This window comes from Tauraco erythrolophus, chromosome 5 (genome assembly GCF_009769465.1).
Source record: "Tauraco erythrolophus isolate bTauEry1 chromosome 5, bTauEry1.pri, whole genome shotgun sequence".
Lineage (NCBI taxonomy): Eukaryota > Metazoa > Chordata > Aves > Musophagiformes > Musophagidae > Tauraco > Tauraco erythrolophus.
Genome location: NC_141469.1, coordinates 31,220,204 through 31,235,219, shown reverse-complemented (window position 1 = coordinate 31,235,219; position 15,016 = coordinate 31,220,204). Strand labels below are relative to the sequence as shown.

Genomic DNA, 15,016 nt, shown 5'->3' with positions numbered 1-15,016 from the left:
AAAGATGCATTTCATAGTCAAGAGTACAAAATGAAACAGCACCGTGACAGTGCAAGGCAGTTTTCTAACTCTCTTAAATGAGCAGCTTAATCAATAAGTAGGGAGCTACAATGCACTGCAAAACAGAAAAGCAGCATAACAACGGGCAACAGAAGCAGTCTCAGAAGTTCACAGAAACATAAGCAGAATTTTTTCTTAAAGTGCAGTGTTTCCCCCAACACACACAATGTATGTACACGAGTGATTTGATTTTATTTCTTCCCTTCCCTCGATGCAACTTTAAAGTAAATGCATAAAGTAGAAAAACCCAGATGGTCTGATCGATGACAACACTGAAAATTTAGAACAAAGGCTGACAGAAATAACCTATTACACTTGACAATTACGGCGCTTAAATACCGTGTGGTGTTGCTAGACACCTGTAAAATCTCGGTGCCACGAGATGTATTTCTCAGCAGGGAGGACTGCAGATTTCGCAGACTAAGCGAAGGCCTGGGAGCCACCAGCTCCCGACTTCTAAATCTGCATCCGAGTGTGAATTGCTGGGTGATGCTGGGCAAAAATTGATCTTACTTCCAGCTTTCTCATCTACAGTCTGGGTGAAGAAAATTGTAAGGATTCCAGCAGGGCTCGTACAGCGTTTTGGAGCCCTTAGCATTTGCTACAAGACATCAAATTTAATATTATGGGAAATTATGTTTAAGATTATGCTTGTAGATCATACAAATGTAGGAGGACATTCAAAGTTAAGGGGTTTACAGGATTTCCCCTAGTTTTCTATTTGATGAGTAGTCTCTGCATTAAATACAGTAAGGGTGCCTTATAGAAAAGCGAGCAGTTTTAACATGGTTGCCTGCTGTAATAACCTTTTTTATTATTAATATGAGCTTTGAGGAGAGATTAAATAAGAGTCACATATTTGATTTTCTTGCATTACAAGCACATAGCTAAAATCACCACTCAGGATTTCCAGTATGAGGCAGTTTGTGCCTCACAGAGATAAGAATTAAAAAAAAAAGATATGCAAATATTTCTGTTAAGTTCTAATTATTCCCCTCCCCCCCCCCCCCCGGCCCCCCCCATACAACAAATGCACAAACGCCTCGCATTTTCTAAAGCCAACTTCCCCTCCTGACTGACACTGCCTGTTCTTTATCATCCCCTTGTAGACACCTCTGCCCTCCCCCCGGCTCCTTTGGAGCAGTATTGACTCTGCACATTGATTCTCTCTCTCTGCAGATATAATAGTTCTTTCGCTGCTGCTGCTGCTTATAATTATAGCAATGTGTGTCACTCAGTAATAAGACATTCAATTATTCTTGGCCCCACGACATGTAACCCTGCAACTCATGAGAACACAATCTAGGAGCTTCAACTCCCCAAAATATTGTTCTGGGTTATTTTGGTTTGGTTTTGGTTTGTTTTTTTTAAAAAAAAAAAAACTTTGCCTTGCAATACCGATTCTCACTGGCCACTTCAAACTGCAGGAGTTTCACTGCAAGGAAGTGCTGCCCAGCGAACACAATCAGTCCCCTCAGCAAAGAGAGAGAAAAAAAAAACCAAAACCAACACTCTCTTTTCCCACTAAATACATTTCCATCCCTCTGCATCATAAGAACGCTAGCTAATTATAAAGAAACAAAGTTGCCCCAGAGTTTGACATGAAACGGAGGAAAAAAATTAACAATGACGTAACAGCACTGGCAAGAGAGAATTTTAAAAGCGATATGAACAATCTTCAATCTTTTATCGACAGATTTCCTCTAGGAGGCTTCTTTCTGAAAGGCAAAAATCACTGCGTCGTCCCTGCTAAAATCTCTTAAAATAAAAAGAATTAACTGAAGCTTACCTGTACTGGAATGTCATATTTGTAATTTTTATCTTTATTTCCTCTCCGTGGCGAATTTCTCCCGTCATTTCAAAGAGTTTGTTAGCCATTTTCTCATAAACTTTGGCATTCCTTTTAGTTTGTTTCAGCTCATCAAAAAATTCTTCCCAAACCAGCATTAGACCTCTCATTTCTGCATCGGTCCAGTTTCTGGCCCTCCTGTGTTTCTCAGTCTGAGAAGAGACAATGTAACTGGGAATTTCTGCTGCAGCCATTGCTGACTGACCTAAAAGGGTTTTAAAAGAGGACACTTAATATAGATTGAGTTTTTAGCTTAGGTTTTTTGTAGTGCAAGACATGCATATGTGGATAAAGAATTTGAATGACAACAGAACATATGAAACCTTTTTGCAACAGCTTGAAGCTTGAGTGCACAAAATGGGGCCTACATCTGACAGGCAGGAATTTAGTTAAAAGCTTTTAAACAGAGAAACGTCATTTTGATGTCACGTTTCCATAGCAACAGAGCAACTGCATAAGCTACAACAACAAAAACCTTTTAACTGAAAGCCAAAGAATCAGGACAAAGTTGACAGGCCATCAATATTAAAGCTTTTAAACACTTTAGGTTTAACAAAAAAAAGATCCATGCAGCCTTTGAGAAGCTACTTTTAAGTTTCTACTTCTTTTTTAGCTTTCCCTTACCTTTTAGGCAGACAATCTGCTGGCAGGGGGTCATGGTCGCCTGAACGAGCTTTTAAGTTGCGCCTTGACAGACTCTCTAGGAGGTTGCAAGGACTGAGGCCATGTACACACACACACACAAAAAAGCTTTTTTTGCAAAGATATTCTGCAAAAAAAAAGCTTCAGCCAGCTTTATGAAAACTATACATCTCTAAGCTAATAAATGTTTAAGCAGGCAGGCTCATTAAAAAGGAGCCGGCATCTGGGTTTAAGAACATGCACAAAACAGTATTTAAGTGTTTAAATATAGAGAGAAACGTATATACAATTTCAATATAAAGCCACTTTTTTTTTTCCCCGAGATGTTCTGCTGCTGATAAGCACACACTGCAGTCCTGTCAGTATGAATTTGCCTTTGTAGGTATGTATTACTGTATGTGTATTTTGTATTCCTAGTAATTTAGATGCTATTTATGCAGCCTGTGTTCTGCCTTAGGACTGCAGCAGAAGCATTTCACCTGCTTTATGGGGAACCTAAAAGGATTATTCAATGAGTTAAAAAAAGGCTGCGAGATGCTTAGAACTGTGAATAAATTGCTTTGCTGTAAAACAAGCATTTTGAGCTGGTTCCTGTACAGGGCTAAATTCTGCCAGCAGTTATGCCAGAGAAGCGCCACTTATTCATCGTATTAAATATTGTGCAACACCAGCAGTGGGCCAAATCCTGCCCCTGCTTACACTCCTGCAGTCTGACAATAATCTTTCACAAAACAGTGAGATGCATGAACTGCATTAACTCAAGCAGTACGACCAGCTAAAGAGAAAGACGTGAATTCCCTACAGTCCCGATACAACCCTGTTATGTAAAATATAAATAAACAAACCACGGACCTTCCTTATTATTATTTTCTGTTTCAGCATATAACAGCAATAACGACCTCACTGCAGGGCATTTCCTGAAGATTAATGCCAGGCAGGGGTTAATGGCCTGAGGCTCACCCAGTCACTCGCTAATCCCCAGGAAATGTTCTGTGCCTCAATCCTTAATGCTTAAGTATCCTATAAATTGTAAGTCTTCTCATAACCACATCCTTGATCTTAACAATAGTTTAAAAACACAGAGCTTGGTTTGCATCCTGGAGATGGCAAAGAGAGCACATAACGTTCCTAAAAGGTACACCAGTAAAATGTGTAGTATCATGGCCTTCTCTCTATTTTATTTATTCCATTGTTTATTACAAAAGGCACAACAGCACCCCAGAGAATAAGAGGGGGAGGGGGATCACATATACTGTACATAGGAACTTCCACTGCTCCAACCCTAAACATGTCTCTGTCAGAAACATATCTGCTGAGTCACTGGCTTCCTCAAAAAAAAAAAAAAAGAAAAGAAAAGAAAGAAAGAAAGAAAGAAAAAATCCCCTAGCTTCCAAATAACTACTTTTAACTACTAGTTTGACAGCCTAGCAAGTATTACCTTTAAAAATGTGTAAATAGCAGCATATGTTGTGATGATGATCTTGCATGGTTTGTCTCTTGGGTGGCCAGCTGGGAGACATCACATGATCAGGGGACAGATGGTGGTCAGAAGAGGATCAGCTGGTGACACGTTCATTTTATTAATTTATTGTTTTGGTTTGTTTTGAAATTCCTATCACTTAACCTTGGGCTCCATGTAGCAGCTACGTTCGTGAAACTGTACCAAATTGGGCTGGCTGCAGGGGCTCGGGATCTCCGGGACAAGTCCAAGGAAAAAATATGGTGTCCGAGACAAAAGCACCACCGGTCTCTCCTGTTATGGTGCTAGGTCTGACCTGGGACCAACGCACACTCCTGCAAAGCCACGCTTGCTTTTCAACCTTTAATCATCCATTTGAGGTTTGGTTTTCCCCTCCGGACGTTAATCCACCTAGGTTCTGAAAATGCCGATTCACGTCACTGGAACCTATAGCATGATATACATACGTTGTAAAAAACCCAAAGATGATCTCTGCTTTAAAGGATTTTTTAAATCCGGTTTCAAGCATGACAACCAGGACAGGGTGAGAGAGAACCTGTCCAGCTGCAACAAGTTCTTTCTGTGATGGTCCGCAACTATTCCTTCCCCTTTTCATCCACACGTGCCCAGCATATGTGCAGCTGCTCCTTGTGCTCCGTGCCGTCTGCTGAGGCCGTACCCGGCCCCCGGCCCCAAACCCAGGACCCTGCAGAAGGGGAGCGGGTGTTACCCTGTACAATTCACATCTCTTAACTCTTCTATACACTGTTTCCTATTAGTGTAATTGACATATTGATATAGTGGTATAGTGCTATTTAACATCTGTTAAATAAAAGAAATGCTTTCTAATAATACCTCCCTTATTCCCCTCCGCTCAGCACCAGAAGGGAATCTAAGTTTCCAGGACTCAGGTTTTATGCCCTCCTCTGAGAAAGTCATTGATATTAATTATGGAGACTCCGCATGCTTCTTCTGCCTCGCTGAAGCACACGTGCCAAGTGGTTGATAAAGTGACTGTTTTCCTACGCAGAGCTGAAAGCAAGGAAAGCCTTTTTACTCCCAAATAATCCCTGCAATCCTCACCAGAGCCAGGGGAGGAAAAAAAACACCTCTCTCTGCTGATGTCCCGCAGATCTGCCCAGTCCCTGGGAGCCTCTAACCCTTTGTCCTGGTCCCTGAAGCAGGAGGAACAGCTGAGACAGGACCAGCAAACCTTGAGAAGATCAGCCTGGTGATGGCAGCAGAGCTGTCCCTCCCCAGGACCAGGGCATTTGGAGGAGATGCTCCCTTAGCATTCGGCTGCTTCTTTCCTCTCTCAAGCTAGAGGCCAGACAAGATTTGTCATCTGTCTCCAGACTTGCTGGTCACCAGAATAACTGCTGGCACGACGAGCTGCACCTCTGCCAGACCAAGGCACTGGCAGCCCTGCCCTCACACACTCTGTTCTGATGTCTTTGCTGACATCAGAGTCCTTCACCATCAGCCACCTCCAGGCTGAGGACCAGCCTGGCACCAAGTGCCTCACAAACAACTGAAGTTGTTCTTTTCAGTAAGGATGTTACTTCTCTTGGAAACCACTGAAATACGTAATGGTGCTTCTGAGGACACCTTTGTAGATGACTTCCCTCTGTAGGAGAAAGCTGTTCTCCTCCTCCACTCTCCTGGTCACTCCAATCCCTCCTCTGACAGGCACCGCAATGCCCATCTAGAAGATATTCCTATGAATGCTGACGTCAGTGGGCTTGAGGATCTCACTATGCCCTTTCTTTCAACGCACCACTGCTCCTAAAAGCTCAGAGGAACATGAATTTAATGATCTTCTCACAAATCTGTTCTTTGTATTATCTGTCTAAACTTCCTACCCATTTTTTTTTTTTTGCAATGGTTATATATCAGCTTGAATAATAGCTCTCACAGCTGTTCCACCTTTCATGGTGATCGCTAAAGATAAACCTCAAACAGGGTAAAAGGGTTTCTAACTTGCAGATGTGGATCTAATGAAGTTCGCCTAAAGATGTTTCTATCACAGAGTTCAGACAACTCCATTAATCGTAAAACAGTTGTTGACTACGCTTCAAGAGATCTGTGCTAACCAACTGTATGTACAGCCTTCAGCTTTGCAAGTGTGGGCTAACACATGGCAAATAAAACTTCCTTTAGCCAAGTTTTAGGGAAAGGGGTTTTCCCTTGCATTTGCAGGGAGATAACAGCTTTAGTCAGTCAATTATCGGAACTCAACCCACAAACTGTAAGCCATTAAACTCTGATTACAGAAGAGCATGTCTGATCCTGCTGATGGGGATTGTGGTGGAAGTCAGGCAGCACCTCCTTGGCAAATCAGAATTTATCCCATTAGGACGCAAGAAATTTCTGCAACTCCTTCTAAATGTACTTCTGTTTCTGAAACCCCAATGGGCAGCTGCCGGCAGAGAGGCGCTGACATGCAGGTCACTGCCTATCTGCATTTCAGAAATCGAAGTACATCAGTCTTGGTTCAGGTAAGTCTTGAGACCAGTTGCTCTGGTCCCAGTGTTAGGAGCACTGGCAGCAAACACCGCTTTAGGCAGTGACTCCGAGCAGTGACACTGTGGGGAGGAGGTCCTCCCTGGCGGGCCATCAGAAGCATGCGTCACCCTTCAAGGACACAGACCCAACTCTAAAACATATGGGTATTTCAGTACGGCATCCTGCAATGTCTTGGTTACATCTAACTCGAAAACCAAAACTGTTTGCACCCCTGTTCTGTTGTGGGCAAGCTGTAGAAAGCAAGGTCCTCCAAAGCACAGGCTTGTCACTGCTCCTTGCAATGTCCAGTCTGGCCCACCAGCAGCATAATGCATGTGGGGGCAATAACAAATCTTGAAATAGGGTAGTGGCTGCAGAATACATGTTCATCCTCTGGTTATTTCAGTGCAGATACACCTTGATAACTCCAAAAGAGTGTGAAATCATGTGTGTGTCTGTTTAAAAACAAAGGCATTTGGGTGTTGCATTGCAGTGGGATACTATATTTTAAGTTCAAAAAAAAAAGCTGTCTGCATGTGTTGGGAGGCCTTCTCCTGGCCCACATTTTATTGTCCCCAGGGCTAAACAGCCCACTTTCTGAAGTCTTATTAAAAATTATGTATTTAGTGTCTCTCACGGCTGCACACTGCAATTTGCAAAGAGGGATAAACACAATGAGAGAAGAATTCCACTGCTTCTGAAAATCTTGGCCAGAGGAGACAAGCAGGGGCAAGCAATCATGGAGGAGAAGCTGCCTTCTTTTCTCCTCCATTGAAACGACAGGTCCATAGCAGCAAAGCCATTGTGCTCAGGAGAGTGCTGGAAACCAGGAGCTCACCCCAAGGTAGGGAACCACCTTACAGACAGCAGAGCTGGGTTTGAGGACTCTGGTAAGTTCCAGGCACCCTTTGGTCTGCCAGTCTCCTTGGGTGATGGAGTCGTGTGGGTTTGTAAAGGCTCAGAATCTTTAGAAAACCATACGGGTTATGAACACAGAACCATCAGGTCAGTGCTGTAAAACCACACGTGAAGCACAGCTCTCACTGTTCTAATGCCTGCGAGGGAAGTTGAACAGAGGAACAGTACAACGCCGTCAGTAAGGGAAGCAAAAAGCTGTCTAAACTGCAGGAGGCCCTATTTTACAAAGACAAAAAGTTGTTCAGGCTGAGGAATTATAGTAGGTGTCCCATGGTACATAAAAAAAGGACAGTCCCTTTAGTCAGAAGGTCTGCAACTTAACTGGGACATGCCACAAGGGAAACAAATAGGATGGACCGGGAGGGGTAAGTGACAGCAACGCATTATTGAGCAAAGGTCTTTGCACAGTTGAAGAGCTTTTATGCATATCTAAAATAAATAGAACCTGTGCAAAGAAGTCTGACAACAGAAATGGGTGCTCTGGAGCAAGCTGGCTGAGGGGAAGGCATCCGGGCTGACAAGGAGTGGAGAAGATTTTGCTATGTCAACACTCAGAACAAAAAGAACAAGAAAAAATTAACATTTCCACCTAAATGGCCTGCCACGCGGCTGTCTGTGCGGCAGGTTTCCCTCATAGCAGAGTAGTGGACTGGACAGCCCAGGAGGACGGTGGTCTGAGAAGATGCCGGTGAGCTGAAGAAAGCTGACAAGGTTTCTGAATTAATTTTGCTACACCACATCCTGCTTGAATTTCACTGTAATCAGAACATTTCCCAAAAGCATTTTGATCTTGCTGAACTGGCAGATTCTGACCAAAAATATCTCCGTTGCCTATTTTAGTAGTAACCATGGAAGCCAGCTTTGCACAGACATTCAGTCGGAGAGAGAAGGGTAGCAAGACACAGAGAGGTGAACACAGACAAGCCGGGAAACAAGGCTTCAACAGTTTTTGTGGTCAGAGCAGGAAGCATTAGCACAGACAAGGGGGACAACTGGAATTATATGAGACTTTAGAAGAAGGAGCTCACGGACTGCAGGAAACCCAAGGAATTTACTCCTTGGAGAAACGAGGTGTAGACTATGTTGGTAGTAATTAGATTAAAAATTGCAGTACTAAGAATTTTTTTAAATTATTTTGTGTTTTATTAAGTTTAGAAGAAACACAAACACTCATGCTACAGACCCCGGTTTAGCATATTAGGGAAAAAAAAATTCCTTCTGTTCCTTCTTTCCAGAAGTTACAAACAACCACTCTCAAAACATCTGGCACTTATAACAGATGGAGGCAGAATGCCAGACTAGATGGACTTTCATTCAGGCATATGTCTAAATTTTCAGGTGTACAGAGAGAGACAGGCAATATTCTTAAAAATTTAGTTACATAGTATAGAGAGCAAAGCCATCAGTTCTACATGTGCCATACTCCAGTTCAATTTATGCCAAACAGAGCATTTATGAGATTTGCTTACTCTTAAGAAATCATTTGCAGGTCCTTAGCGTATCAAACAACCCTGCAGTACGTAGCAGCAGACACATTCTTTTTCTGGTAAGCGAGCAACAAAGCAGATTACAATGAAAATCGCTCGGTTTCCAATGAATGGCTTCCCAAATCCCACCTGAAATAAATTATTTTGGCCCTGCTTACTTATGGAGGTTAGTCAGTAAGTCCTCCTGCCCATGTTTGGTTTTTAGCACATTTTAGCAAGCTATGTGTTCAAAAGTGTCTAGTTCATTAAAAACTGCTCCTAAAATGCTATGCAAATATTTCTCTTTCAGAAGTAAATTCCTTTGAGAACCTGTTCTCAACAGATCACTTTAGACGTAGACTGTGATTTAATCCAGTTTGGATTTGAGATGTATACAAAAGAAGAAAAATAATCCCCGTTGCGCAGAACTCTGCCTTGTGCTGAGCACCGTTTCCACGACTCAGCAGGGCAGGAGAAAAACGCCATGTCCCAAAAAAACAGGTGACAGCAACTGGTTTGATCACGGTGGTGCTGCGGCTGCATGCAGTGGCATTTCTGCCCCAGCAAGGATTAATGCTGCTGGTGCCATCCCTTGCAAACAGAGTAAAAGTTAGTGATATTTAAATAAAGGCTCCAAGGAGGTTATCGATTCATGGATCTACTAGCGAGAAGCCATCCCAGGATTCAAACAGATGAGAGCGAGCCAAGTGCAGGGAGCTTGGCACCGGCGCAGGACTCCAGCTAAGCAAGTTTTTGCGTCGTTTGTTGTAGCGAGCATTAGAGCTGCATTGAATAAATGGGTTCTAGCTTGCTGTTCTTCCAGAAAGGAGAGCGGTTTGGGCCCTTTTCCAGCAACCTCAGAGAAACTGCAGTGCAAGTTGCAGGCAATTCGCTGCCAGAAGCCCAGCCTTGCCGCTCAGAGCTTGCTACTAGCTTGGCAGCCTGCTGCATCCACCTAGCAGCTGTCTGCATCCCCATGCTGTCTCTCCCTGACTCCCTGCCAAGGCCCATGATGGACGCAGGGAGGCTCCCAGTCCCTTGCCGTACCCTGCCCTCTGCCTCCAGCCACGCTCCAGGTGAGCCCAGTAATTACCCCAGCACAGCCAGGGAACACCTCGCATGGGCTCGTCTTGGTGGGGGACGGTGGTGGAATTAGGTCCAGGTGTTCTGCTGTTTAATCAGCCATGGGCTTTGAAAACAAAAAGCATTAAAAAAAAAAAAAAAATCAAAGATGTCTGCCAAATCCAGAAAGACAAGAGCTTCTCCATCTCTCCTTTTTCCCTTCTGCTCGGAGACCCTGGACTACTCCAAATGCAGATTTTTCCCCTCACAAGGGTGCACTCAGCTGTCCAGCCCCATAGAAGAAAATTTACAAAATTAAGAAAAAAAAAGTTCAGATAAATATTTAGAGCACAGGAGGTTTTCATATCAGTTCATAAAAGATTTAAATACTGAAAAGTAAATGGCGTTTTGGGTATTATTACGAGGCAGCCACAGGAATAGAAATTCGAGTAAAGCATTGCAACCTATAAAGTCCAGACGATATTTGTAAAAGACTGCGTGATCTGGGAGCTGCCAAAAAGATAAGTAAAACCAAATTCACCACCACTGCTGTGATAGCCAAAGAGCTTATCTGCTTAAGTGATAGCTAATGGAAGTTGAGACCGTACAAGAGGTAGCTGTCATTTCTGGGACAGGCTGCCCGTGATGTCAGCCATCCCGCAGCATCTCCCTGTCCTTCCATGAGAAACACGTATGGTTTTCAAAGGATCGAACTGGAAGTGTCACACAGCAGGTTGTGGTTGGTCTTGACTTTATTCCCAATGCCATGCTCAAAGCGTTTCAGAGAAGTTTAGTGCCCCATCGGAGCACTACACGGAAAAGCTGCTATCCCCAGTGAAAACACAGAGGGTTTCCAGTAGAAGCACGTGCTTCCACGTTGTCCCATGGAGGCTGTGCAGCCATACGCCTGGGAAGTCCTGTATGACCTGTGTTGGCAAATGCTTTCCCCAAAAGGATGACTTCTGCCTTTGTGGAGATGATCCACACAAACCCTTCAGCTACCGGGACACTGAGCTGCAGCTCCAAGACAAATGCAGCTTTGGGAACTTAAGCATTAGTTCTCACATTTCGTGATAGGCAGGAGGATGACCCATCTCAACGTATAAAGGTTTATTGCCATATGTATATATCGTTGCCCCTTTTAACACAAAGTGGTTGTATGGATCATCTGGCTCATAGATCCAAATCAAGTTTCTTGAAATGTCCAGCACACAGGCGACACAATGTCTAGCACACAGGTGATACACAGGGATGGGGGAAGGGGGTGGGGGTCGTGTAGAAGCAACCCAGCTTTGTATTGCCTTGAGGCAGAGACAACCCACCCATGGGGCCCTGTGTAGATAGCTCAGCCCTGAGTTGTCTGATGAGTCAGTGCTGCATTATTCAAAGAACTGAAACCTGATTTGAGCCTTGAAATCTCTCAACAAAGAATATGCCCTGAGTCTCAATCCGACCATTGTCCAGTTACCTGAGATAAGGTAAAGGGAAGCTGGAAGGTTTCTGCTTCATAGAATCATAGAATCTGATGGGTCTGGTTGGAAGAGACCTTCAAGATCATCGAGTCCAACCATTCACCCTGCACTGTCAGGGTCCCTAAACCATGTACCAAGTCCACAAGGTTTTTAAACACCTCCAGAGATGGGGACTCCACCACCTCCCTGGGCGGCCTGTTCCAATACTTCACAACCCTCTCTGTAAAGAAATTTTTCCTGATATCTAACCTAAATTTCCCCTGGCACAACTTGAGGCCATTCCCTCTCGTCCTGTCATTCATAACGTGGGAGAAGAGACCGACCCCCATCTCCCTACAACTTCCTTTCAGATAATTGTAGAGAGCAATAAGGTCCTCCCTGATCCCTGTGGCTTCAGCCACAACTTTGTGTATTCAGACCATCGATAAGGGGAAACTCCCTGTTACACTCCCAAAGACCTCCTCCTCAGACATGGTACCTACACAGTCATGTAAATCAGGTGACAAAAGCCCTATGATTTGGGTTGGGGAAGGTGAGCTGCTTCTCCAACTACACAGCTGGTCTGTGAGGAGATTCTTCCCCCCTTGATTGGGACTCCGGTCAAGGTAACTTCCCTGGGATTGAGAGCCCTTACACGGAGGGGTAGGTGATTGTTTCGCAGCTTTAAGTCTGTGCGCTTGCGTGTCGTCTCTTTTGTGTGCTGCAATAGTGCATTCCGTGACTCTCCTGTGTGTTGTGACAGCGTATTGTAACAGTGTATATTTTGCTTTTAAAATTGCGATAGTGCCTTCCCCATTGTATCCATAAAAACCCGCAATAGTGGCGTATTGAATCTGCAAGTGCAGTTCGAGTAAACAGTTATCTTGAGCCTTGCAGCTAAACCTGTAAGCGCAGTGCAAATAAACCGTTTGCTTGGACCTTGTAGCTGAGTTTCTTTTCGTCACAGGGGTCTTGTGATTCCTCTTGGTTTACAGCATGCATTCTTGTACCTGGACATCCCAGGGACAGCCAGGAGGGTTTATCTCTCCCTTTCGCATCCAAGCATGCCCCTCCAGCTGCCCTTCTGCCCAGGTATGCTGGTATCCTCTCGCTGCCTTCACTCTAAGCCAGTACTGTAACAGCTTTTATCTTTCTCTCTCGTTTTTTCCAGCTGTTTTTCCCCTTTCAGTGGCTTTCTGCTGTTTATCAAACCTCCAATGCTCTGCTCCAACCACTCTCCAGCCACCGGGGTTCAGTTTATATTCCAGCCTTAACTGCTCCTCTGACCTGGGCATTAGCTTCTACTCTTTTGGCTATCACTAAACCAAGGAATGTGCATTTGCTTCCTCTCTTGACCTCAGCAAAATGCTGCCAGCAAACCTTCCAGCCCACGGATCAGAGAAACCTTTTCCAGCAGCCACACGGAGGAGCATTCTGGCCAGCCTGAGGAAGTCCGTCTGCCTCCTTTCTTAAGTTCTCCTGAACTAATGCACACCCACAAACCACTTCTGGATGCAAACTTTTCCACGTCCAGCACCAGGTGTCCAACACCACCAGTGATTTTAAAATCCTCCCCTGCGCATTTAATTCCATGGGGCAAACCAAGGATGTGCTCCAAATAAGTATGGATCTGTGCAGGGAAAAGCAGTGTGATTTGCTTGCCTATAAATATCCACTGCTATCTGGGTATTCATAGGCTCACAGAATATCTCAAGTTGGAAGGGACCCATGAGGAGCATTGAGTCCAACTCCCTGCTCCTCGCAGGACTACCTAAAACTAAACCATATGACTAAGTGTATCATCCAGACACTCCTTGAACTCTGACAGGCTTGGTGCCATCACCACTTCCCTGGTGAGCCTGTTCCAGTCACTGACCACCCTCTCAGTGAAGAACTTTTTCCTAATGTCCAATCCGAACTTCCCCTGACGCAGATTTGGAGGTGAGAAAATTTAATATTACCAAAAAGAGGGCCAGAGTACCTGCCACCATCCACTCCACTGCTGAGTAGATCATGCGAGTGCAATCAACAAGAATAGTTTAAATTATGGATTAACTGAACTGAGTTCACCTGCAGCAGATTAGCAAGTGCTCAAATGACTCTTTTTGGGCAGCCAAGCTGCCTCCAGTAGGTGAGCAAAGATTATTTTAAATAGCAACAAAACTGAAGGCTTACAGACCAGATTTTCAGTACCGCAGAGCCTACCTATTTCCAGCCAAACTCCACAGGGGGCTGGGCACATTCAGCATAAAAAAAAGAAACCTAACCCAGATGTTTGAGGAGGGATTTGGACAGAAAATGTATGGAATTTAAAACCACACAGATGTAGGAGACATCCAGCTTGAAGATGGAAGTACAGACAAGCTGTCCGAAGGGAGACCGTGGCAGATGTGAATGGCAACAGGGAATTCTTATTTTATTTCATCCCTAAACATTCAATTGTCAGACTTCTGCATAGCCAGAAGGAGCGCTTTTGGACCCCCGTGTGCTAAGCAAATCTTCCGGTGTTCAGAAGGTTGGGATTTTTTGGTTATATAAAACAGCTTTCATGACTGTAAGACCAGAGACCTCCTAAACAAAGCAACAAGGAACAACCATCTGATTGCAGAGATATGAGACTAAACAATTTATGAAAACCCAAGCCAGTTCACAACACAGTATCTCATCCTCTTTAATAAAAGCGGCCAGTGTTTTTCATTTACTGCACAAACAGAAAGCAGCAGTGTGTTTCCCAAGGGAGACACTCTTGTGCAACTGCTTACTGGAGGCAACCAGCCAACTCCAAAGGACTTAGGGAGTCAGTCCTCTTCTCCCCTCACCTCACTCACCCTACTGTAAAAGGGTATTATAAAAACTACTTGGGCTGGCTTTAGCTCCTGTTTTGCTGTGGATTTAAAAAAAAGAGCTGAATGTCCTGACCCACAAACCTCCCCAACCAAGGGCAGAACAAGTATGACTGCTTCTTGTCAGCACCTCGCTAGCCATATAATGAAAATATTCTTCTCTGCTAATATATTGCAACTTTAACCCAACAGTGGAGGCTTACATGCTTGAACATACTGTCTGCGCTGACTCTTCCCCCACGCTGCCTTCAATGCCCTGTAGCAATATCCCCTGTGGCTGAAGCCACTCAAGCAGACCAAAAATGCATCACAGGCAGCAGCCAAAAATATTCAATCCTAACGCCACGGTTTTCTCCATTGCAACGTCTTTCCTCTCTGCACACTATGCTTCTTGACAACTGGACAGGCAGGTTATATTAAAGCTCGTGCATACCTTTTCAAATGATTTCTCATCAAGTCTCAGCGGGAACTAATTGAAGATTAAACTAATCATTCCTTGAGGCCTCTTACGGAGTGTTTTATCACTTTTTGTGATTACATTATGGAAAACTTCAGTGAAGTGCTGATCTGGCAGGACCACTGAACGCAAGCTGGAGTGGCTGGACATGTCTGACCATGTACGTAAAGCACCAGAAAGAAATGGAGGACGGCAGTGTTGATGTTGTCCCAACACACATCTGGGAAATAAGGACTCGGGATGTCCTTAATAAACGGGACAAGACAAACCCTTATCCATTTCTTCTGGCTGTAAAAACCAATCT

At 44.2% G+C, this 15,016-nt stretch overlaps 1 protein-coding gene across 1 annotated transcript in view; it reads right to left on the bottom strand.

Annotated features, from left to right (window-relative positions):
* MSANTD1 (Myb/SANT DNA binding domain containing 1) overlaps positions 1–15,016 on the bottom strand; it is a 44,479-nt gene that overhangs the window by 18,306 nt on the left and 11,157 nt on the right. The window contains exon 3 of the mRNA XM_086612284.1: positions 1,850–2,114. Within this exon, the coding sequence (XP_086468410.1) occupies positions 1,850–2,114 (265 nt within the window). The remainder of the gene's footprint in view (positions 1–1,849; positions 2,115–15,016) is intronic.